At 45.5% G+C, this 25,704-nt stretch overlaps 1 protein-coding gene across 1 annotated transcript in view; it reads right to left on the bottom strand.

Annotated features, from left to right (window-relative positions):
- The window catches only part of FBXO34 (F-box protein 34), an 11,779-nt gene extending 1,863 nt beyond the window's left edge, over positions 1-9,916 (bottom strand). Inside the window, exons 1-2 of the mRNA XM_009076720.1 lie at positions 9,840-9,916; positions 5-853 (exon numbers count right to left, since the gene is read on the bottom strand). Of these exons, the coding sequence (XP_009074968.1) occupies positions 5-853; positions 9,840-9,916 (926 nt within the window). The remainder of the gene's footprint in view (positions 1-4; positions 854-9,839) is intronic.
- Between the last annotated feature and the right edge of the window lie 15,788 nt (positions 9,917-25,704).

Raw genomic sequence — 25,704 nt, 5'->3', positions numbered from 1 at the left:
CAGCTTGGCCACCATGTCCAGCACCCTCACGGGCTCGCCCTGCTGCTCGCCGGGGCCGCAGGGTCCCCTCTCCGCGTGCGCCTCGCAGGCCGCGGCCGAGGAGAACGGGTCGGAGCTGGGAAGGGTCCCCTTGGGTTGAGCACTCAGCCTGGTGGCAGGAGCAGCCGTGCAGGTTTTAGCACAGTCTACCAGTAAAGCGTTTGCTCTCTGCTCCAGGAAGGCCACCATCTCTATCACCGACAGGGACCGGCCCGGGAACACTCCCTCTCCGCTCTCGCTCACGTAGTGCACCGAGCAGTGCTCGATGCCACAGGCAAAAGGCTCCGGCTGGGAGCACCTGGCATTCGCCTCCCTCATTCTTTCCAGTTGAATTTTGGCTTTTTTAAGATCCACTGATTTTTTCCTGCGTTTGGCCGTCCTCCCGTCGATGTCCCACGTGCTCTTGATTTTCATGGAGCCCAGGCGGCTGCTGCTGCACTGCTGGGCTGCGAAGAAGGCGATTTTCTCCTTCGTGTTCCCAGGTTTCACCACAGCCCAGACATCCAACGGCCCTTCCCCTTCTTCCCCCTGGTGGATGGTGGCAGACAGGGTGTTCTTCTTGTCCCTTGCGCTCAGACCATCCGCTGGGCCCTTCCCGTTCATATTGCACATAGTATTTGGATAAATAATCCCCAGAAGCTTTTGAGATGGAGCCACGAGGGAGGGTTTGGGGAAAACGCTCAGTTTGGTGCAGTTGGTATATTTTTCTCCTTGTGCTGATCCCTGGTGGCCACGCAGGGAGTCTTGGCTTATTTCTGGGGATCGCTCTTTCTTCTGTAACTTGAGATATGGCTTTAAGTGCATACCAGAAACCCTGGAAAAACAGAAAGGGAAGAAGTTATAGTTGCTAACTATGCCTGCCTGCAGTTAGGGAAGGTGGCCTAGAGTAGGTACCAGCTCACACCTCAAGAGGAACCACATGAGAAAGAAAAAATAGCAATCAAGGCTGCAATATTCACCCTTGGAGAACTTCCTGCAGTAGGACAGTGATCTTAAGGAGAGCAGAGATCTTCCTGTTAGGGTAATCTCTAATCTAAGGACTTGCAAGGAGAAATCCTAAAGTTCAAGTTAGACCTGTTGTGAAAACATTGCTAGTGGTTCATCCCAGACTTAGAGCCATCCTTGTGTCTGTTCATATCTCAATCCAGTTGGAAGTTACACGTGGCTCACAGGGTTTATCTGGGTATTAGCTACCAGATATAGATATAGATCTGTATTATTTTCATAGACAAAGTACAGTTAAAGCTGAAAAGGAAAATTAGCAGAGTAATTATATGCATCAGAAATCTCAGCAGATATCTAATCTCCTAATACCACCCAAAAATCACAGAATGGGTTGAGCTGGAAGGGATCATTTTGTTCCACCTCCAGCCATGGGCAGAGACACCTTCCACTAGCCCAGGCTGCTCCAAGCCCCATCCAACCTGGCCTGGAACACTCCCAGGGATGGAGCAGCCACAGCTGCTCTGGGCAATGAAACTTATCCTTTAACATACTGATAATGTCAAATCTGCTGACTCTGAGTCTTTACATTATACATCAGACACTCCCAAAAGTGGCAGAAGCATCACAGATGGCTGAAGGACCCACTGCCAAGGACATGGTTTTACAGCCAGGAATTTCAGAGCTGTGAAGGAGCCATTTGGGCACTGCTGACCCCACAGCAGCAGCCACAGGCACTCAGCTCCTCCACTCCACCACACCTCCACAGCCACCCAAAGCACAGGGCCCAGGGCACTGCCACACGGGATGCAATTATCAGGAGACTCCAGGCTCTTCTCCCAGGAGTATCACATAAGCATATTACAGAACTAACTATAGATTATGTTTCCATGGTAATCTTTGAATTGTTACACTCAAAGGCCTCTTCTCTGAAACGGGGATAATCTGAGCTTGCTAGTTCAAGAGCAGCAGGTTCAATGTCACATTCATCATGAGCTGATGCAGACACATTCAGGCACTGAACACGTTTCCCTTGAGAGCCAGCACCAAGACAGTTGCTCAAGTATTACATTTCTAGCCTAGAAACAGCTTTTAATTAAAAACCTCAAGCCACAACATCTATAAAGTCCAATAAATTCCTAGCTGACGCTGCCCAAGTGGAGGAACCTCCAGCACTAGCCATGCTGCTTAACCATTGCTTTCCCTGGAGCTTTGGTTCCTCCTTCTGGCACTGGTGGTAAGTGAGGGGCAGGCAGAGAGGTTTTGGGGAGGTACAGGAAGAGGAAGGGCTTAATTCACTTTTCTAAGCCCCTTTGGTCCATGCAGTGCCTGGAAGGCCAGGAAGGATGGGGAGGATGGTGCTAAGTTCTCTCCCTTCTGATTTGAAAGGAAGATCATTACCTCACTCCTGCAGCAGACAGTGCCAAACCCACCTGCAGCTCACCTACAGACTGTGGGGGTAAGAGACCTCACTGCTGCAGAAACACCTACCCAGTCCCTGGGTTAATTCTCTCCCCATGCCTCCTGCATGCTAATTCCAGCTCCTTGGAATTGGGTCACCTCCCAATTTAGTCTCCTCTGCAAAATGCAATGAAGCTATTTTGTTTGCCTTCTCAGTCGGATGCAAAAAACTAAAATAATCTCACAAAAATAGAACTTCAGGGTGCTAAAATAGAGGCACAAAGAGAAAAATGAGAACTCGAGGCTGCTGGAGTTTGCTTCGACCTCATTTTCCATAGGGTCTGATCCTTTTGGTCGTGCTTTAAGGAGCAGCAGTGTCAGGTCACTGATGTGGCCTGGTGAAAGCCCAGCCCAGGGGAGCAGCAGGTGAAGCACTGCAGCAAGCTGCTGCAGAGAGCAGTGCCTGCAGCCCTCCCTGCCCCATCCAGAAGGACATTCCGGAGCTCTGCTTCCCAGACTGGAGAGAGAGAAAAGCTCCGATGGCCTCCTGCCACCATACCCTGGGGAGAAGAGGTGAATACAATTAAAGACACGACTTTGCATGCTGAAATCTCCTGAGGTAGGAGCAGAAGCTCAAATTTCATTCATGAGTTATCATGCCAAGGTGTTTGAAAGCTGAGCTGGAAGGTGTTTTTAACAGGCTTTCTTCGAGTAGTTTTCAGGAATCCAGCGGGACAATCGGCTCAACACCCTTCATTAAGAGAAGCTGCAAATCAAGGTGAGAGCAGGTATGACATGAATAAAAACAGGACCAAACTGGTTACCCCAACAGGCTCAGGGGACATGTTTAGCCAGCCAAGTTGGTTCAGCTGCTCCCAGCTATTTCTGGTCCATGGAGAAAGACAAAGGGTAGAGTTATGCCTCACCTATTACGGATTTCTTGTTTAAGGTTATATTTCCTCCTATGTTTCAGTTAGTCCCTGGCTCAGCCAACAATACCATTTAAGGTTGAAAAGTTATAATTTACATAACAAAATTATGCCTTAGTCAGAAGTTTTACTGCCAGAATAATTGCCTCATTTGAATTCAGCATTCAGTTCATTGCACATGTTTTAATGGACCCAGATTTAAAGAAAACCTTCATCTAATAACTTCAGACAGCTCTAAAGAGCACTGTAAACTCCACCTGACCAGCTGCCACCTGCCTCAGTTTTCCAGTACTTGGGAAGAGAACTTCCATTTTAAAGGAGATCTTAAGTAATGGACCTTACCTGAAAGTGTCACTTGGCAAAAATGAGCTCCCACCTCACACTCACTTTGCTGTGGGTATTAAGGACGAACTTTTAGGCAAACACATCTTCTTCCCTGCACGTCAGCAGCACATTTCATCTCCAGCTCCCAGAATTAGAACTAGGCTTCCCAGCAGAAACTGCTTTGAAGATGAACCAGACCCAGTCCCCACCCACAGACTACCCTATTTCTGCACCATCCCTGTGCTGGCAAGCACAGAACTGTGGCAGCTGCAGGTAAGCTGTTAAATATTTAAAACCTCCAAAAATAGTTGTTAAAAGGTGAAGTCCCTGACAATCCTTATGATGCTTAATTCCAGAATAATTCTGTTTGCTTTCCTCCACCCTTTCAGATATCAAGCTTTCTAATTTTATCTTTAGAGACAAGGACTCTTCAGAAGTCCACAGAGCAAACACAGGTTTTCAATCCCAAATGTGTGGTTTCAAATTGCTGATAAGAGAGAATTCTGCCAGCAATGATCAGCACTGAAACAACGAGCAGAGCTGCCTTTCTACTGTTATTCCATCCTTAAGCTGATGAAATAAAGGGGCCAGTTTTTTTCTATTCCTAATCAGCTGTGTCTGAAAAACAGGATACTTGCACTGCTGGAATGACACTGCTGTTTTTACAAGTCATAGCTACAGCTTGTTTCCACTGGGGCTTTATCCAGTTAGTTACTACACACTGTTGATAGAGAAATATATTCCTTTATATGAGTGCAGACACATACATAGTCCTCCTCACCCCACACTGAAGGGAAGGAAAGTGGACTCCCCATCCCTGGGAGTGTTCCAGGCCAGCTTGGATGGGGCTTGGAGCAACCTGGGCTAGGGGAAGGTGTCCCTGCCCATGGCAAAGGTTTGGAACTAGATGATCTTTAAGGTCCCTTCCAACCCAAACCATTCTGTGACTGTATCTACTTGCCAAGCTGGCCAGAATCTTTCTGCATCCTTTTGTATTTCTATCTGTTCTAAATCACAGCAGCCTAAGAAAACAATGTATTTGCTTTAGTGGAAACTCCAAAGTTGGATGAAAAACTGGTCGAAAAGGCTCAATTTGCACAATTCCTTTCTAAGGTCCATGGAGAGCCTTGATGTCCCTCACTGCTCTCCCAGGCTAGGGACTCTCACAATGCCCTGTGAAGCCTAAATATCTCCTCTGGCCAGCAAGTACAACAACAAAAAAAGCACAATCTTCTCAAACAGCCTATTCACACTGCAAGTTTTCTGGGCAAAGCACCGGAAGGTTTTATTAAGGCGAAAATTTCCATCAAAACCCCCAAGTTTCCTGTGGATTTCTTCTTGTAAACACTAACTCCAGTCGACAAAGGTTCCTCATGTTGCTGACTGCACACCAGTGCCAACTACAACTCTGAAAAAACCCTCAGGACATACTAACACAAGGCAGAAGCCAAAAGAAAAAAAGAAAAAAATCAACAATAAAAACCCACACCAAGCATAACCTCTGGCAAGGCATTTCTCTTCCCTGGCATCCCATTGCTCTGTCCACAGAGCTCAGCTCCTCTCCAGAGGACACTGACAATTAGCAAGGGCTGAGCACTGAATGTGAGTTAACTATGGTCAACCACTTGTTATTTCTGGAAGGACTTGGTGGGTCCTTCAGGCTCAATCTCCAGTACCATTTCCATCTCCTTTGCACTGCCAGGGCAAGGCAAAGCAGACAGAGCTGCTTCAAAGACATTCCATGGATTCTGCTGGAGCAGGAAAGTCCCAGCTGAGCAGCCAGGATGGAAGGAGCTCTGCTACTCATTGGAGCTTGTTCGGTGGGTGGCAAGTGTCCAAGCTGGGAGGAAGGAGGGGTGGGAAGCACGATGCTGCAGAGCAGGGGTGGGTTCCACTTCAGCAGCTGTGGAGGCATCTGATTTCTAGATGACTCGCGGCCTTGGAGCAGCAACTGCTCCTGACCCACCTCCCAGTGCCTGCAAAACCACCTCGTGCAGCTATCAGAGAGCCAGCAAGGACCATCGTGGGAGCTGAAGGTAAACAGGAGGTATGTGGCTGCTGGAGAGCTCAGTGTGCACTCACAGCCCAGAAACCAACCAAATCCTGGGCTGCATCAAAAGGAGTGTGGCAGCAGGTTGAAGGAGGTGATTCTCCCCCTCTGCTCTGCCCTGGTGAGACCCACCTGGAATACTGTGTGCAGTTCTGGTACCCTCAGTGTACGAAGGACATGGAACTGCTGGAGTAAGTCCAGTAGAGGCCACAAACCTGATCAGAGCACTGGAGCACCTTCCCTATGAGGACAGGTTGAGAGAGTTGGGGCTGTTCAGCCTGGAGAAGAGAAGGTTGTGTGGAGACCTCAGAGCAACCTGCCAGGAGCTGAAGGGGCTCCAGGGAAGCTGCAGAGGGACTCTTGGGTAGGAACTGCAGTGATAGGACAAGGAGCAAAGGGTACCATTTGAAAGGGGAAATTTAGGTGGGATCTTAGGAAGAAGCTTTTCCCTGTGAGGGTGGTGAGACACTGGCACAGGTTGCCCAGGGAGGCTGTGGCTACCCCAACCCTGGCAGGCTGGATGAGCCTTGAGCAACCTGATCTAGTGAGGAGGTGTCCCTGCCCAGGGCAAGGGGACTAGATTAGATGACTTCTAAGGTCCATTCCAACCCCTACAATTCTATGATTCTCTCTGCTTGAACAACCAGCCTGGAGCAGGAGCAAGCAGAGCACATGAGGCAGAGCAGACCCAAAAGAAGAGCTAAACACAAAGTAAACATCTGACTCTAATCATTGGATCCCCCACAGCTTGTTCATCCATGTCAACTGTTCAAATAACCTGACTGGGGGGGAGACAACACCCAAGCAGAGCTGCACACAGGAGCAGCTAGAAAATCCACCATGCATACAGCTCATCATCTTCACCACGCAGAGGTTTCGGGTGACTGCACACCCAAGCCCAAACCCAGTCTGGGGCAGTCTGAGGGCTCCCACCCAGTAATGTTTTCAATGTATTTTACTAAACACACACACACCCTTCAGCATAAAGCACAGTCCCCTCAGCTGCTTTCTAAATTTTCTAGAGGAAGAAGTGCCATTGCTTTGCCAAGGCTTTTGTATAAAAGCACTGACCATGAAGTGACATAGCAGCAATTCTTTGCTGAGCCTCAGGAAGCTCAAACCAAACCATACTACAGATGACACAGGGATGACAAAGCAGAAGGGAACAAAATAAACTGAAAGATTTGGTAGGCAAGGTTATAAGCTGCTCCAGAAACACGCAGCTCAAAGATGATGGGATGGCACACGTGCCTGTGGTGGAACAGGCTCAGGTGAGAAGAAATCAAAGGGCAATAAGAAAAAAAAAAAGTTTCTATAGGATTTCTGCTGAAATCTGCCCAGAGCAGCACACAAGTGACATTTCGATGTGGAAATCTTTTACCTTTATTCATTTAGCATTTGTTTCCTGATTTATTAACTGCAAGATGACCAAGACTTTTCCTTCATATCATAATGCAACAAATTTCTTCAGTTAACAAACCAACACAAAGTGATGCTATTTATAGTCTCCTGTTCTGTGCATATGTAATGAGAACACATGAAAGGTTGTAGAAATTAACCTTGGACTGTGCTATCTGTAAGAGACTCAGAGCTCAAAAGAAAGAGTAAGCAAAAGCAGATCTGAAGGCAAGTCATCAGGTTGTTCTTTTGAAACTCAGAACTGAAAGGAGCTGGTTCATGAAGTCAGCTGTGGTGCAGAGGATTTCACTGCAGGCAGCTTTCTCCAGGAGCCAAAAGGTGTTTTCATTAAGAAGAACACATCACAAACAAGAACTGAAGAAACTCCAACTGGATGTGATCCTTCTTTGTGAAGGATACAAGAAGCAGACACAGGTTTCAAGTCACATCAGTTGGAAACTTGTGTCTTAGAAAACTAAAAGTCTAGGGATAAACATGAGAATTGGTGCAGGGTGAAGTCACTGCAGAGATATTTAACAACAAAGAAATAGTAAAAGGTTCTTCAGTTTGAGAGAGAAACAGAGCTGCAAGCAAGGGCAGGGCAGAGATTTAGAGAACTCCCAAGTGCAACACAAAGTACCAAATTTGACTTTGCATCATTTTTAAAGAGGGGTGGTAAGGGTGATCCTGAGGGCACCAGCCCAGGCGTTAATCTGAACAAGAACATTGGCAGAGGGAGGATTAAAAGGCTTCATAAAAATTGTGAGGGTTGGCTCATCTCGGGTTTAGAATCCGAACCAGATAGGCTCATACACTGCAGGCCAAGAAACAGGATTTATAAACCTCTTGAAAGGCAACAATAGGAGTTAATAAACATGTGGCACATTGGAGGGGGCACTGCAGGGGAGAAAGAGAAGGGAGAATGATTGCAGCCTCCCCAGGGCTGGTAGTCTGACTCCAATATAAAGATGCTTTGCAAGCAAAGAGGATTAATGTGACACAGAGAAAAAGGAGGAAGAAGGAATAGTTCAATTTGCCAGACTAACCTGAAGGTTCTCAAAAAAAGTGATCTCTTTAGACAAATCTACTATATTTTACTCATATGGACTTGAGAGAGCACAAAGAGATTTACTGGCTAAGACAGATTGGCAGAGGAATGGGAAAACAGACAAAGGAGCTTGGCTTAGCAGCAGACAGCCCCAGGTGATGCTGAATAAGAAAATACCAGCCTGGAAACCAAGGACATGCCTCAAGAATCAGCCTTGGGAACATCTGATTTTGTCAGGAATGACCTCAGCACAAATACTGCACCCACAGAAATGAGGCAGCTCCAAAAAGCAGAGGCACAAAGCTCCAAGTAACAGAAACAGAGGAGGGTTTTGAAATAAGGGAAGTGATGCACCAGCAAGAGGAATACCAAGAAATCTTGGAGGTAACTAAGGTGAACTGGCCACCACAGACACATCCATGACACAGAGGTAAGTGGAAGTGATTGTGACACATTTAAGGCAGCAGTGAGAAGCTCTCCTGGCCAAATCTGCTCTGGAGAACACCACACACAGGACAGAGATCCATCCACACCACAAACAACAACAGTTGTTATTCAAGAAACTGCTAGAGAACACTTGGGTCATTTAGCACTACAAAACCACAGGTGAGAGTTACAACCACCTCTTACAGAATGCAGCAAAGAGGTAAACCACTGAAAATAAGCAGCAGTCCTTATGCAGGGGGAAAATGAGGGAACAGAAACTCAAACAAGTATATAAACTGTCATGAATGTGTAGTCTGGGAACCAAAAGGAGGTTCCTAATTGCACAGCTACATCTGTCATCTTCAGTAATGGTTTAATCTATGCAAGGAGGGAAGAAAAGATGGAAATGTTTTTAGGCTAGACTAAGTTCACAAAAGGGATTATGAGATATTGCTTGGGAAAGAAAGGAGCTGGGTGACCCAGGAAGTCTTTTCCAGCACTAAATTACCATGAGACTAACATAGCAAGTATATGCTGTCTACACAACCACAAAGAACAAAGGTTAAAAGTTTGCTTTAAACCCACACAGCTTTTGGAAACCAAGAAGCTGGCTCTCTTCCTCCAGACTGAGGAAGCTTAAGAGCCTTGGTTTCAGAAAAAGAAGGGGGAAAAAAAGTGAAGATACATATATTTTGAAGTAGTCTGAACTCCAAACTGGCATGTTTCTGCATTTGCATAAGGACAAGTTGTTCTGTATGGTGTTCCTATAACGAGACACAGTGAGAGGCGTTCGCTTCATTGTCACATAGGCACAAGTGTTTGAAATCAATCGTGCATTTCTTCTTAATAGGAGGCACAGGAGAGTGAGCAAGACAAAATCTGAGCTTAAACTAATCTAATTACTTACTCCATAGTAAGGCAAACCACAGCAATGACTGCCAGCATTCCCACTTGCTTTAAGCTGACTGCATGGTTTAAAGCCTACTCTGACGAGCCACTCGCCAATTAAGTTGTACTTCAAAGTCATGTTCCCAAACTAATTTACAGCTGTTGCTAAAAAACCCAAGGATTTCTCCAAGTACACTGCCAGCTGTAGGGAATCTGTAGTTGTCATTATCAAATAAAAATATCAAAGAACATTTCTGCCCTTAAGCCATTACAACATTTCACTTGATTCTTACTTTCAGATGGTGTTTCAGACCGAACATTTGAGTGACAATAGGGAAGGAAAAGGCTAAAGAGGTGGTAAAAACTACACACAGACCAGGCAGTCTGTTCATACCGTTTGACTTGATGGAAGGTGGAGGATGTGGAATTCAGTGGTTCCCTGTGGAGACCAGCTCTGCAGGAACTCTTCATGGTAACTACCTCTCCAGCTAAGGCACACCGTCACAGCCAGTCCATCCTGGGCTACACCCACAGCTCCCCCATCAGCTCTCCTTGCCCCACACACAGCTTCACCGTGTCTCTGCCACCTGAAATCTGAACAAACAAGAGGTACATGAGATGATGTTCGAGCACAGCAGCGGCTGAAGCACAGATGATCAGGACACAGACTTCCCCATCAGAGAGAAAACATATACACACATATATGCATACACATGCATAGATATAAGAGATACATATTTATCCATAAAAGAACTTCACATCATCATGCCATTACTGCAGCTGGAGTCTCTGAACACCATAGAACACAAATTAACACCCCCCCCAACAGCCTGTCTGCACACACAATGTTTTTTCACCTTATATACGACTGCAGAGCTACCTTGGCACCTCCCACGGAACACGCTGTCTTCGGAGCTCCATGTAAACAGGACACACAAGATCTTTCTGCTTGTTAGCACTGCATCAGGCTTGGGAGGGAAATAGCTGCTAGCAGTGAGATTTGACGCTGCCAGGAGTTACGTTAGTGTTCTAATCAAAATAACGTGGTGGATTTCAGAAAGGACAGAAAACATGTCGCCAAGCAGCCTCCAAGTCTTGTGAAAACTGCCCTGTCTTTGCATCACACACAGATAAGAGAGATTACACCAAAACAAAACTGTTCTGCAGTATCTCCTGTTCTCACTGCCTTCTCCACCTTGTCCTTGGAGCAGATACTCTTACCAGCAATTTAACGTACTTTGATGGCAAAAGAACAACAACCTTCGAGTTGGAAGGTTAAAGGGAAGAGTGACACAGCAAAAGAGCCCTGGAAAACCTCAACTACTCCAGTCTGAGTTGCCAGCAGATTGTTTTAGAGATCGTTTGCTTCCTCTCCAGAGGACCATGCACAATGATGCCTTAATAGAGGAATGCCATTTGAGGATGCTAACTACAGAGCTGTGTCCCCAAGGCATTTGTGATTTAGTGCAGCAGGTTGTTCTCTCCTTTTCAGCAGCTTTTGCTCAGTTTTCCTACTGCTGCCATATTCCTGCTTCCACAGAGATGGAGCCTCTCACATCACACCCTTCACAGCATCTCCCACACACAAGAGCACCTACCTACGCAGAGCTCAGTTGCTTGACCAGTGTGGTTTAGAACTCAGTGCTGCCACTAAACACTCATGGCCCAGAAAACCTGTTCTTGGTACACTCACTGAGAAAACCAAGGATGAACTTTCCAGACAGGAAAAGCAGAAGCTGGTTTAGATCCATTTGACTTGATGTCTGCTACAGCAATTTCATGACTCCTTGAGCGATGGTGAATGAGAGGTTAATCGTTTGCCTACATTTGAGTAGCAGGAGCCTAAAATAATATATAAAATATTACATAAACACATTCCAGTCTTCATGCAGAAATCTCTGCTGTGCTCTACACAAGGCTAAGAAATGTGTCAGGAGAAGACAGAGGCACTGGACTGGTGGAGCAGGAGGATGAGAGTTAGACTGCTGTGATCAGCAGCAGAAATCAAAGCTTTGTAGTTAAACATCATTTTCATTAGACTACCCAGAGCCTGTAACAAGGACCTACCCCTATGAGTGAAACCTAAGCACAAAAATCAGCCCATTCTGATGTGTTTGGGCTGCAGAATATATATTTGTGAACAATAATTCACTGAGCAAAAAAAAGCATATGCCTAGTGCTTTAGAAAAATCAAAGTTAAACATAAGATCTTTGCTTTCCCATGAACCATCAGTAAGAGGCACTGAAGTTCTGACTTTTCTCCAAGCTTTTGTCTGGCTTTCCTTCTGGCTTTACTGACACTAGCATTTCAGACTAAGCAGGAACTCTATCACAGAAACATGATTATATCCACACCCAAATAAATGCAACCACACCACTTCAAGAATGCCACTCGCTTTTTCAATAGCTAAAACTCTCTCCATGTATCTCTAGTGAGGAATATCAAGCATTTTGTCCTAGTCCTACTCTTCTGGGGAACAACTAAGAAGTAGAGGATCAAAATCCAGACAAAAAACTGAAACCAAAAGATATCATAGAATCCTAGAGCAGTTTGGGTTGGAAGGCCCTTCAATATCATCTTGTTCCACTCTCTGACCATGGGCAGGGACACCTTCCACTAGCCCAGGTTGCTCCAAGCCCCATCCAACCTGCCCTCAAATACTGCCAGGACACAGCAGTCACAGCTTCTCTGGGCAACCTGTGCCAGTGCTTCACCACCCTCACAGGGAAGAACGTTCTCCTCATATCTCATCTAAACCAACTTTGTCAGTGTGAAGCCATTTCTCTTTGTCCTGTCACTCCAGGCCCTTGTAGAAACTCCCTCTCCATGTTTCTTGCAGGTTACCTTTAGGTACCTGAAGGTGACAATTGGGTCACCCCAAAATTTCTCTTCTCCAGGCTGAACAATCCCAATTCTCTCAGCCTTTCCTCATGGCAGAGCTGCTCCATCCCTCTAATCAACTTGGTGCCTCCTCTGGACTCAGTCCAACAGGTCCATGTCCTTCCTGTGTTGGGGACCCCAGAGCTGGATGCAGAACTCCAGGTGGAATTTCAGCAGAGCAGCAAAGAACTTGAGAAGTGGTTCAGGTCAGGAGCAGCCACAGCCCCAATCCAAGCACAGGCATCATGTGGTGGGATGTCATGTGTTTAGGAAGGTACTAGGCACCTACTAGAGGGAAGCAAAAGCTGACAAAATAGACACAGCCAAGTTCAGATGGGCACTGCAACACAGCTCCAACCCCAGCTCCATACAAAGCATGCTTTTTCCCTTCCTCTATAGCTGCTGGGCTATAGAAAAGAGCTGAAATAGACTATTAATGCCAGCAAGCTCCTGACAAATTCCTACTGTGTGAGGAGTAAAAAGCTGTGCTTGTGAATTTAAAAAAAAAAGGAAAGAAAGAAGAAAAAAAAAAAAATCAGCATCCAAGCTAGCACAGAGATACTTACTGCTTTTTAACTACCACTGTGTTTCTGTACCAAGGCTGATCCTTAGCAGTAGGTGCTTCAGCTGATTTGTTAGATTTGCACAGAGTTGGGGACAGCCTGAAAACTGAAATACAGATGCACAGAGACACAAAAACAGGAGAGGAAGTTAAAAACCTAATCATGATGTTCTCCTTTTCTGAAACCACCCCCAAACATATGCCTTTATGCAGAAGATGTGGGAAGGACTTGGATATTGGCAGCAGTTAAGTATCACATCCTCTCAGCCACGGACAGCAGTTGGGTGAACAGTCCCACAAAACTCCCTGTCTTATCATCAGGTTTGAATGCTGCAGATAGGAAAACAATCTAATAACTCAACTAGAGTGGATGAAGGGAAGGAGGTCAATGTCTCCTCCTCTGTGCAACAACACACTACAGCTTTTGATGTTTTGGTAAAGCTTCACCACAAGAGCAAGTGTGTTCTATCTGTAGCAACAGTAACTGATCAACACACCAGTTCAAAGGGTGGGCACATCCTCTCAGAAAATTTACTTTCTAGAAGGAAGCCATGGCCTTGGGACTGGATCTGAGCAGAAATCACATGTAAAAACACATTTCATAGAATCATAGAATCAACCAGGTTAGAAGAGACCTCAAAGATCATCGAGTTCAACCCTACCGTGGTTATTAGACCATGGCACTAAGTGCCACATCCAGTCTCATCTTCAAAACCTCCAGGGATGGTAAATCTACCACCTCCCTGGGCAGCACATTCCAATGCCTGAGCACTCTCTCTGTAAAAAAATCTCTTCCTAATATCCAACCTCACCCTCCCCTGGCAGAGCTTGAGTCTGTGCCCTCTTGTCCTGCTGCTGGTTGCCTGGGAGAAGAGACCAACCCCCACCTGACTCCAACCTCCTGTCAGGGAGTTGTAGAGGGTGAGAAGGTCTCCCCTGAGCCTCCTCTTCTCCAGGCTGAACACCCCCAGCTCCCTCAGCCTCTCCTCATAGCACTTGTGCTCCAGTCCCTTCACCAGTCTCGTTGCTCTTCTCTGGACCTGCTCCAGCACTTCAATATCCCTCCTGAATTGAGGGGTCCAGAACTGTACACAGTATTCAAGACCATCCCACCTTCATGCAGGACAAGCTTTAGGATGCTCTACAGGGATGTCACATTGGATCAGCTGGGCAAAGAGTATCAGCACACAAGATGCAGAAGAAAATGACAGCAAGTATTTCAGAGCAGTTAATACCAAAACCCAGTCATTGTGATGGAAAAGGTCAGTGCTGAGACCTTATAATATAGATCAGGTGTTTTGTTTTCCTTTAAGAACAGAGTCGCATGTCCATTCCCCACCACTGAGCTCAAGTTTAGATGGTTACATGATCCTTGTCTCTAAACATGCAATTCTGCCATCTCCCAAACTAGTCATCCCTCCTTCCCCAAACACCCCCAGGACACAGGTAACAGCACCAGACCCTCCTGAGTTTTTTTTTTCCCTAGTCCCAACATTCCCACTGGGAGTGATCTACAGCAGCTCCCAGACTAGGCTGGACAGCAAGATGACCTCATACTCAGCCTCAGACACCTACAGGAACACAACCCTTCCTTTTTAACCATCCTTCAGGTAATATGTAAAACACCTTAAAGAACAGTCCTCAAACAGAAAAGGAACCACCACAAACATTGTTTGCCTTGCGAAACCTCATGTGCTCTGCTTCCTCCCTGTCTGATGGTCAAGAGGGATAAACCTGCACAGATCTGATGTTATCTAATCTAAAAGCAATTAAAAACCACAGGGGCTGAAATAGATGTGGGAGAGCTTCCTGAGTCTACTCGCACTCCAAAACCAGCTGATACCACCTCTTCTAGGCACAGGGAACCAGAGCTGCTGAAGAACCAGGACCTCATTACCACTGCCCTTGGCTCATTCCCCCACCAAATTCACTCCAGCCCTTCTCAAAGCTCTGCTAGGCTTCTATCATACTCTGAACCCTGGATAACACCACCAGACAGAGCCATTACTTAACAGAAATCTGAAGATTCCCACATAAATTTGAGCTTGGGCACCCATGTCAGGAGGGAGTACATGGATGTCCCAACTCACTGTGCAGCCCCACGGCTGTTCCAGTCACAGTAATTTCTGCCATGCTGGATCCAGTCTCACCCCTCTCCTCCTCCCAGCCCTTTCACACCTTTCTCTCTAACAGCACCAGTTCCCCCATCTGATTTCTCACCTGAAACAGCTCAAGGAGCTGAAGTAGGAGAAAATCAACCCAAAAGCTTCCTGACCCACTTACCCCCAGCCTTGACAGGTGCTAGCAAAGTGCAACAGGATGAGGTTCTCAGCAACTCAGACTGAACTCAGCCACCTCTGATCCACACCTTGGGTGACCTGGAAAAAGCATCTCCTACAAGGTATTTTTTAGCTTCTTTCAAGTCAGAGGAAAGAAACACTTCTGACTGCACAGTGGGCAAAACCCAGAGTGTTTGGAAGCAGAGAAATGAGCATGTAGGGCTCCAAGGCAACATTTGACTGCTCACTGCTGTCAAACAGCACAACTTGCAGTACTGATAAGCATATGAAATGCTTATTCTAATGAAGCACTACAGGGAGAACCTGTCTTCCTTCCAAGATCATGTCAATGAAGAATGAAAGGCTTCACATTTGCAGCTCCTATGCTTTCTGTCCTCTGGGTGGGGATAGTGTTGGAAGGACCAAGTTGTCCCCTCAAAAGGAAAATCTCAGAAGGGAAGAAGAAAATCAAGGAAAGACAAGTTCTGCTGCAGCCTGTTAACCCTGTGTTTGAGGACTGGGGAAAAAAATAATATTACAAGTGTTTCCTTCTTTCAGCTGTTCCTGAAAGGTTTCAGCTGTAGGGCACAATTTGGGTAAGGACATCACATCACCCATTGCTCAATGGGGAAGAAGTTAAGAACTGGCTCATTAGATTTGTTCTGCTTGATCCAAGAGGAAAACAAAACCAGTAAATCCCTCACTGGCCAGTGCTGCTGCAGCGCTGGTGACAAACATACCCAGATCACACTCTGCTTTCTAGAAAGCTACTTTGGCACTCCTTGTCCCTGTCACATGCCCTGAATGACAAGCAGGGGGTACCTAAGCACCCCTGATCGAGGCTACAGCTGCTGCATCCTCGGGTTACAGGGCACGGGCAAAGCTACTCACTGAACACAGCACACTGGAGGCCACGTGACCCACGAGCCACATCTGAATTATTTAGAGTATAAAACTAGATTTGTTTTGCCATGCAGATTCTGAATTAATGAAAGCTCAGCTGAAAGGCTACTTTCTTGGGGCAAGAGGAAGGAGAAAGCTTCCAGAAGCCTTCCTATTATAGAAGCAATAGAGCTGGTTCCAAAAATAGTAGAGCAGCACTCCCAGAGCTCTGGAGACGTCGTGCCCTGGTTTTGTAAGGCTGAGGTCTCACTGGATTGCTCCTGTACATGCAAAGATGGGTAGAAACGGCTGCAAGATACAGAACTGACGTGAAAAGGGAGTTTTAGGACAAACACCAGAGACAGAAACCCAGACAGCCTATATGAAAGGGATCAGCTCCAATGCCAACAGAACCAACCCGTCCCAATTTAGAGAAAGCCAGTTCAAACCAGCAAGAAGAATCTCACCTTTTTCAAGAACACAAGATCAGCTTGCTAAAAAAACTCCTGACTGTTATTGTTACAACACTGACGTGGCAGATTAGGATCGTCAACAATCATTTCATCACCCTCTTCTGCCTGTGGATGTGAGGGATCCTGGCTGGAGAGGTGCATCTGACTCACTTTGGCACACAGGGGGTGGATTTGGTTTTGCTGTGACAGCTAATAAACACTGACCATCACATGGCCATTCCTCACTAGTTCACCCAGAACAGTTTGTTAATGATCCAGCAGCAAAGCATAGCCACACACTAAGTCTCTAATTTAAAGTTTCCTTTGCCTGTTTTGTGGCAGCTCTAGTAACACGGTGGAAATAAACTCATTTGCACTGTTCCTATGATTACAAGTGTATCTTTGCACCTCCATGCTTCAGCACAGGACTGGCCTTTTTACTGGCACACAAAGGGAAATGCCAACAGGAAACCAAAAATCCGTTACTTGACACTATATAGGCAAGAAATCTCCGTGCCCCATGGCACACAATGCACAGTGGTCATTCCTTCTGTACATCTCTCTGTGGGGTATGAAATGGCTTCTAAAACAGAAGAGCAAACCTACAGTTAATATCTAAATAGCAAGCAAATAAGTATTATGGTTCCTTCTTTAGAGTTCTGCTAATAAGGAAAACCTCACAGAAGGTGACTCGGTGTTAAGCACTAAATTCATCAGTTTTAAAACTTAATTCATTGAATTAAACACCACTGTGATTTATATGGCTCTGAGTGGTTTGGACCAGCCTTTGGGCTGTCAGTTCTCCTTTCAGAGACCACCCTATATTCCCTGATCACTGATCCAGCTTAGCACAATAAGGGGGAATTCATTTTTGTTTCCTTCTGCAGAATCCTACCAAACCAAAAGGTTACTTTGTGGATTTCTGTGTCCTATACCACTTTCTCAAAAAATACACAGGCACAAAAGAACCCCAGAAAACAACCTCCTAAAAGAAACCATGCAAACCAAACCCAAACATACACACAAAAGACTCAAAGCAGAACATCATTTTGTCCACATAGATTCATTCTGCCAATTCACTGCAGGGTTAAGAGGTTACAATATTCATTAGGCATCTCTAAACATCCCAAATTTTCCTAAGAGTCTCCAACACCAAGTTCAACAAACAAATCTAATTCAGCAGCACAAACACCAGATTAAATATAACCACCAAAAAAAGGTTTTGTAAGTAATTGTGTCACTAGTTGTGAGTATTTGTCATTTAAAATGCCCAAGTTTTCCTATCATGTTCATGAATCCACTCTGCTCTCACACAGGAGCATTTTCCACAATTTTTTGCACGAATGTCTTATGACTTTGACAAAATCTTTAATCCTTTCCAATTTTTGTTTCAAATAGGTCATTGCTGGTGCCCCAATGTCACACTTTCACAGAAGAACTATCTTTCACCTTGCAAGGACAACGTAAAAATGCTGAACTCTGAGACTTCCAGTTTATAGGTCAGCAGTTTACCAAAAGAAATGTGCTCTGCACTTCGGAAAACAGTTATCTCAAGTATACCCCACTTCAGGACACATTTTGTGTAAAAAGAAGCTCAAACTATTCTTCACACAACACTTTAGAGCAAAGTGCATCATTGCATCTGCTGAGAACAGCAAACTCCCAACAGAACAGATTCATTAGGAGCATCTCAAAACAACCCACTCACCCACAAACAAACAACCACCACCCCCCACACCCTCTGAACAGGCTCTGGATTCACTGGGCTTTCCAGGTGTAACTTATAAAACAAAACAAAAAGCCCCCAAAGAACAGGTTACAATCTAAGACCAAAAAAATAAAAAAAATCACTAATTAGGGTCAGGTTCTATCAACGGCTCTGCAGGAAGAGGTCAGAACTGCCCCAGGCCCTATCCAGATGCCTCCACCACGACCCACCACAGGACATGGCTGAGCCCACCATAAGCAACTGGTACCACTGGGGAAACATTTAAGAAAGGGTAAAAACCAGCTGACAGAGAAGATGGGGAAAAACCCCATCAAGGTCAGAGAAGGACACAGAGGGCATGGTCTGACACAGAGCAGATAATCCTCTGCAGTGAAACTGGAGAAGAAAGATGTTGGTTTCATGTTTATCTTTGTTTCTTACTACTATTTTACCATTTTAACCATTGATAATTTTTTTTTTGTTTAGCCCACAACCATAATCAGTGATATCATGAACTTCATCTTTAAGCTCTCTTGGTAGTCTGTGACTTCTCTGATTCAAGCCCCCAGCAGGCAACAAACTCCTCAGGACAACCAGTCAGTGGGCAGATGGGTGGCTCTGTTCCCTGCAGTAGAAAATCATCCACTGCAATCATCTACTGCTTTTCCCAGGTGATCCTGTGTGGCTCAGAGAGTGGTGACTCAGTTGCTTCTCCTGAAGCCTCACCCAGCTCTTCCTCAGCATGGAGGGCACTAATCCCATTTATTAATGCCAAGTCTTCAGGAGGAAGAAAAGTATTCCTTCTTGTATGGAGAGTGAGCACCTTCCAGTCTCCCTCTTTTCTTGACTCCTGATTTGTTGTGAAACACAGTGTGGATTGTAGAGGGTGATCATACTCCCGAGTCTATGAGCTCTCTGGGAACATCCAATTTCATAAAATCATTGAATGGTTTGGGTTGGAAGGGACCTTTCAAGATGGTCTTGTTCCAATCCCCTGCCATGGGCAGGGACACCTTCCACTAGCCCAGGTTGCTCCAAGCCCCATGCAACCTGGCCCGGAACACTTGCAGGGATGGAGGGATGGAGCATCCACAACTTCTCAGGGCAACGTGTGCCAGTGCCTCACCACTCCCACGGGAAGGAATTTTTTCCTAATATCCAATCTAAACCTGCCTTCTGTCAGTTTAAAACCATTGCCCCTTGTCCTGTCACTACCAGCCTGTATTAGAAGTCCCTCTCCCTCCTTTTTGTAAGTCTCCTTAAGGTACAGGCAGGCTGCAGTAAGCCTGCTCCAAAGCCTTCTCTTCCCCAGGCTGAACAGCCCCAGCTCTCTCAGCCTGTTTATGTACCAGAGATCCCACTCATCAGCTCCATGGTTTCCTCTGGACTCACTCTGACAAGTCTACATCTTTCTCATCTTCCAATTTCATAAAATCATTGAATGGTTTGGGTTGGAAGGGACCTTTCAAGATGGTCTTGTTCCAATCCCCTGCCATGGGCAGGGACACCTTCCACTAGCCCAGGTTGCTCCAAGCCCCATGCAACCTGGCCCGGAACACTTGCAGGGATGGAGGGATGGAGCATCCACAACTTCTCAGGGCAACGTGTGCCAGTGCCTCACCACTCCCACGGGAAGGAATTTTTTCCTAATATCCAATCTAAACCTGCCTTCTGTCAGTTTAAAACCATTGCCCCTTGTCCTGTCACTACCAGCCTGTATTAGAAGTCCCTCTCCCTCCTTTTTGTAAGTCTCCTTAAGGTACAGGCAGGCTGCAGTAAGCCTGCTCCAAAGCCTTCTCTTCCCCAGGCTGAACAGCCCCAGCTCTCTCAGCCTGTTTATGTACCAGAGATCCCACTCATCAGCTCCATGGTTTCCTCTGACTCTGCTCTGACAAGTCTACATCTTTCTCATCTTGAGGACCTCAGAGCTGGATGCAGTACTCCAGGTGAGGTTTCGCAAGGGCAGAGGAGAGGGGGAGAGTCCCCTCCCTGGACCTGCTGGCCACTATTCTTCTGATGCAGCCCAGGACATGGCTGGCCTTCTAGAGTATGAGCTCACACTGTTAGCTCACATCCAGCTTTCCATCCACAACAACTCCCAAGTCCTTGTCCACAGGGCTGCACTCTATGACTTCTTCTCCCAGTCTGGGAAAAGGGCAGTATCTGGGATTCCCCTGAGCCAGGTGTAGCACCTTGCACTTGGACTTGTTGAACTTCATGAGGTTTCTCATTCCCAAGAATGCTACGCATCCTTCTTACTTCCTCACATAACTCCTTTGACCTGGTGACACAACTCCTCAACAAGGACACACCTTCTCCAGAGGAGATGACTCTCAGCCCCAACTTCCTGGACAGGCACCAGCCACTCTTTACAACCAGAGCCCTGCAGAGCTCTATCTACTGCCATCAGGTCTGTTTGGGTGGAACCCTCTGACATCGTTGGTGCAGCAGCTTCAAGAGCCACTGGGGAATAAGCATCTCTCCAAAGGCTCCAGGCCTGCAGCATGAACTCATTTCCTTCCACAGCAAGGAAGCAGGACAGGGTGTCACAGCCAGCAAAATAAAGATGGAATCCAAACCAGTGACAGAAGGAACAGCACAGCAATGCAGATGAGACTCACAGCAGCCTTGGCACAACGCCCCTCGTTACCCGTCACACAGAGCTAGGCACCTGCAGAGCTCATCCAAGCACATACAGAGCAGCAGGAACAGGGAGCAAACAGGGCATTGGAGAGCAGAGCTGTGGCCACACAAATGCAGGTGGAATGATCCCAAACCAGCATCTGGGCGCAGAGGATAATCTCAGCACTAAACTGCTTTGCAGCTTGTAAAAAAAGCACAGAACCTGCACAAAGGGACCAGAAAGGACTTGGAACACAGGGAGCAAAGGCATGTGAGCAGTGACATGCCATGGCTGAGCTGCTTAAGATGAAGACACAAAACAAGGAAAAGGACACACCACAAATCTTTCCCAGCCAAAGTATCTCCTGGTTTTACACAAACTCTTGAAAGAACATCATACACGAAACAGCCTCTGACAAACTTAACTCAGCCATGGATAAGATCAGAGATTTTTGGCTGGTAAACTGCAGTAGAGACAGAGATTAAATGCAGTATCTTTTTGTATGAGATTAAATACAGCACCTTTTTCCTTTTGCTTCAAAAGACTGTTTAAAACTGAAGCTAATTTGGGAATCTCCCAATTCAGTGGATCTTTAAAAATAGAGCCAAAAAAAAGATTAAAGATTTTTTTCCATTAATAACTCAAGTTATTGAAGTAAAAAATAGTTTGATATTTTCAGAGCTTTGTAGTCAATACACCTAGCAACTAAGACAATTAAATTTCCAGAAATTCCACACATGGCACGAATTCTACTGTAACTCATTCTTTAAAGAATAAAGAAAGGCCCCAAAATAGCACCGCAATTTCAGTAAAGCTTCTTCATGCTCAAGTGCCTTGTGAAGTGTGAGAACTTTTCCTGCAAATCTTCCCCTTTCATGTTTCATCTTCAAAATTCAGTAGCACAGACCTACAATAGGACTCCAGAAAATTCTGATGCAATTCTTGCCAGGTTTTAGAAGTATGCACTTGTCTAAAATTTCACATGAAAACATCAGATTCAGGTTTGTTTCACAAGGATTTTAGACTTATTAATGCAAAATCATAGAAAAGATTGAATCATTAAATGGTTTGGGTTGGAAAGGACCTCAAAGTTCATCTCATTCCACCCCCTGCCATGGGCAGGGACACCTTCCACCAGCCCAGGTTGCTCCAAGCCCCATCCAACCTGGCCTGGAACAATTCCAGGGATGGAGCAGCCACAGCTTCTCTGCGCAACCTGTGCCAGTGCCTCAGCACACCCTCACAGGGAGGAATTCCTACCTAACATCTAATCTAAATCTCTCCTCTTATTTTAGAACTGTTCCTCCTTGTCCTGTGCCTATCTGTCCCTATAAGAAGTTGCTCTCCCTCTTTTTTATTAGCCTCCTTTGGGCACTAGAAGGGGCTCTAAGGTCTTCCCAGAGCCTTCTCTTCTCCAGGCTGAACAATCCCAACTATTTCTTTTGTCTCCACAGCAGAGATGCTCCAGCTCTCAGAGCATCTTCATGACCTCCTCTGGACCCAGTCTATCAGGCCTAAAACCAGCTTTATAAGCAAGACAGCAAAGGAAAAACTAAGCCAGTATTCCCACTGCTCCCTCCAGTACAGTCAGTAGTCTCAGGGTTTCCTCCTCTTGGACAAAACCAAGAAAATATGAATAAAACTCACCAAATCTCTGAGAAGCAGAAAATAAGGTACCCACAACTATGGTTTAAAAAGGATGGTTGAAGAGAAGCAGCCTCAGAGCTGGAGACTGCCACTGTGCTGTGGAAACACACAGCAGGTTTTTGGGCTCACCAGTGGAGCAGCTGCTGTGAGCACACCTTACAGAAGGCCCTCACAAATCAAACATGCCATTTCCAGAGCTCCTACCCACAACAAATTCTCTCCCAAAAGCCAGCTGAGGCTTGCTAGCCCCAAAACTAAATTACCAAAGCAATCACCAAGCTTGATCCCTCACCATTTGACATCTCTCACTGATTCTCCTGCAGGATATCATTTCCAACAGCTCCCTCAAGAAAATAAGTTTCAAGCTGTAGTTTTTTCATTCTGAGCCATCCCTGCACTATTTCATAGCTCTGATAATTGTACCACTGACTAACCTCCAACTGGGAATAGCTGTTTTTATCATCACTATTAAAAACAGTCCCTCACACTGTTAGGAATCTGGAAATTCACTGGAGCTGCATCCCACCCTTCAGCCTCTCAAAACACTACAGAGCAATGAAACTATGTGCTGAAACCAGAGGATCCCTGTACTGAGCAACTCCTGTAATTTCTGGGTAATTGGAACTGCTTCCTGAGCAAACCATGGAGCTTTGGTTATTGATTTGAGAGGGGCAAGTGGCACAAGAGCTCCAAAAGTCAAAGCAAACTTACAGTTTTCCATACTGGAGTGGGAAAGTTTAGATACTTTTAGAAATGTAGGAGTGATGTGCAGGTTAAATAGCCTTAAAGATTCACCTAGTTTTGTAACTTTTATGCCTTTTTTTTTTCCTCAAAAGTAAAAAGATCATCTGCAGTTTTCCTTTCCTAAAAGCACATTATCTTGACTTTCACACCTGAGCCAGAACAGTGACTGACATTTCCCAGAGAAGTTAGCATGATGCAGAAAAACAAGAGTTGAAAGAAGAGAGGATTTAAAAAACAGCTTTTAATTATCTGAAGGTACAGTTGCCAAGTAGACAGCAAAGAGGCTGTGCATCACACACAGACAGGAAAATTCCCCTACGTTTACTTCACAGTCAATTACAGTGGATTAACCTATTAGGAAGAACAAAATATAATATTTTCGTGGATGCAAGTTTCAACAACTTGAAAAATCATTGCCACTGGTTCTTTGATACACAGGATCAGCAATCTGTTTTATCACACTTCCAGTCATCACAGTCCATAAACACACCCTAGAAGCAACCTCTCCCTCTTTTTAATGGATCTTCTGTCATTCTTTCTTTCTCAGGGAACAGTATTCCCTCTTGGCTCCACACTTGGAGTATAATTTCATATCTCAGTAACTTTTTATTGTTGTTAATGCATCAAACACCTTCAACGTCTTTTACACACACCTTTGCACACACAGGTGCTCGTATTATTCACATCTGTCTCTGCAAGATGCCACTGTACAAGGTATCTGTCAAACAGAAAAGTATCACAGCACTAAAATTCAGCTTTCCAGGATCCCTGTGCTAAGTCCTGGGTGTGCCTACTTTTGTTTGGTATCAAGTTCCTTCTGCTGGCTCAGCTGCAAGAGCAAACTAGAGGGATAGTTGAGCTTTTCCCCACCTCCAAAAACATCTGTTCCTTTTCTAAGTTCTCCAGACTTCCTTCCCCTTGACCATATCATAAAGCCTCTCTTTTTAGCAAAAAGAGAGTCCATCGCCATTATCTTCTTGTTCTCTGCAGAGCAGCTTGAATCACTGAATCACAGAGCTTCCAGTCCTTTCAGCTCAAGGCCAGGCACTGAATTCAAGCATCCTGATTTACAGAGAGGGTTGTTAAACTCCTTCCCTGCCTTCTTTTTTAACACCCTACAGCTTCCTGCCCTGGGAGGCAACCAAACTGCTCTAAGAAACGCCAGTTTCCCTAAAATATCCATAATTCTTGTGACACTCAACATTTAAAACAATCATGTTACTTGCAAATCTTGCACTCTAACAGCTTTTATTCCACCAAAATGCAGAGATGAGCAAGAATTACTTCAGCACGAAGGAGCCTGAGTTGGTTATGTGCTGAATCTCACAGCATTTTGAGTTAACATTCCGGCTTGGCACGACCCACCATCCGCACCAGCACACAATGTCACCCCTCAAAACCTCACTGTTCAACCTAAAGGCACTGTGGGGTTTTTATTTTAAGGGTGCATCAGCTGCTAACTGCAAGTGGGAATGCTTCATTTAGCACACACACACTTGTTAAACTGCTCACAGCATGCAAATAAAACACTGCATTGTGCAAAAGTCATTCAGTCTCCTCATCCGTAGATATGAGCAATGGAACCGTGGCCAGGAAAGAGAAACTTGGAACAACACACAAATATTTCAGTCCCTTATTCCCAATATTCACATCCTAGGCTAAAACCCCACAAGCCTGTCATGCTGAGGGGTCACCGTGTTGAGAACCTCCCATGTGCAATGGGTGGGAAAAGGACCATTATGTGTCTTGCCCCTGGACTGCACCCTGTTATTTGTAGTTATTACTGCAAACTGCTTTTTTTTCCAGACAATGGTTGTGTTATTATAGGTACCTTCATGCCGTGCCAAAGCACATACACACAGCAATTCAGAACAATCAGCCTTGTTTTCATGGGAGCAAAGGTTGCAGCCAAATGAAATGGGTGGAGATCACATTAAACAATCTTGGAATCTGCTAATAGGATATAGGAAAATGTGACCATAATGCAGATGCAGAGTTCCCCTTTCACCTTCCAATGTTATGGATAAAATAAAAGCTTTGGAAAACCAATTAAACTGTTTGAACAACATTGAACAAGTTGAAGTGTTCTCAGGGTGCTTACAAGACCACTGAGAAGTTCTTTAAAATTAAAACAAAGGAATGCCCTTCCAAAGCTCTGAGACCAGAGAGCTTTTCCCCACCACAGAACACCACCTGTTTTAATGATATGAGACACCTGCAAGTCATCTGCTCCTCCATGGAAAAGAGAAGCTCATCAAGATAACTGTCCCTGCCTTAAAGAGAGGATCAGCCCCTCCTGAAAGAGGGGAATTTTCATCGTGAAGCACCTTGCTTGGTCAGCTGTAACCTGCATTCCCCTTGCCTGCTTTTGAGATGTGCATTAGTCAGCTTTCTCCTCCTCCACAGATCTGATTGTGCCTCTGCATGATCGTACACTGAAGTCATGTCCTTGAGCGTGTGACATCAGTCTGTTGCCATGGC

Source organism: Acanthisitta chloris, unplaced genomic scaffold (genome assembly GCF_000695815.1).
Source record: "Acanthisitta chloris isolate BGI_N310 unplaced genomic scaffold, ASM69581v1 scaffold9540, whole genome shotgun sequence".
Lineage (NCBI taxonomy): Eukaryota > Metazoa > Chordata > Aves > Passeriformes > Acanthisittidae > Acanthisitta > Acanthisitta chloris.
Note: the sequence above shows the minus strand (reverse complement) of the source record. Positions and strands in the feature narration are given on the sequence as shown.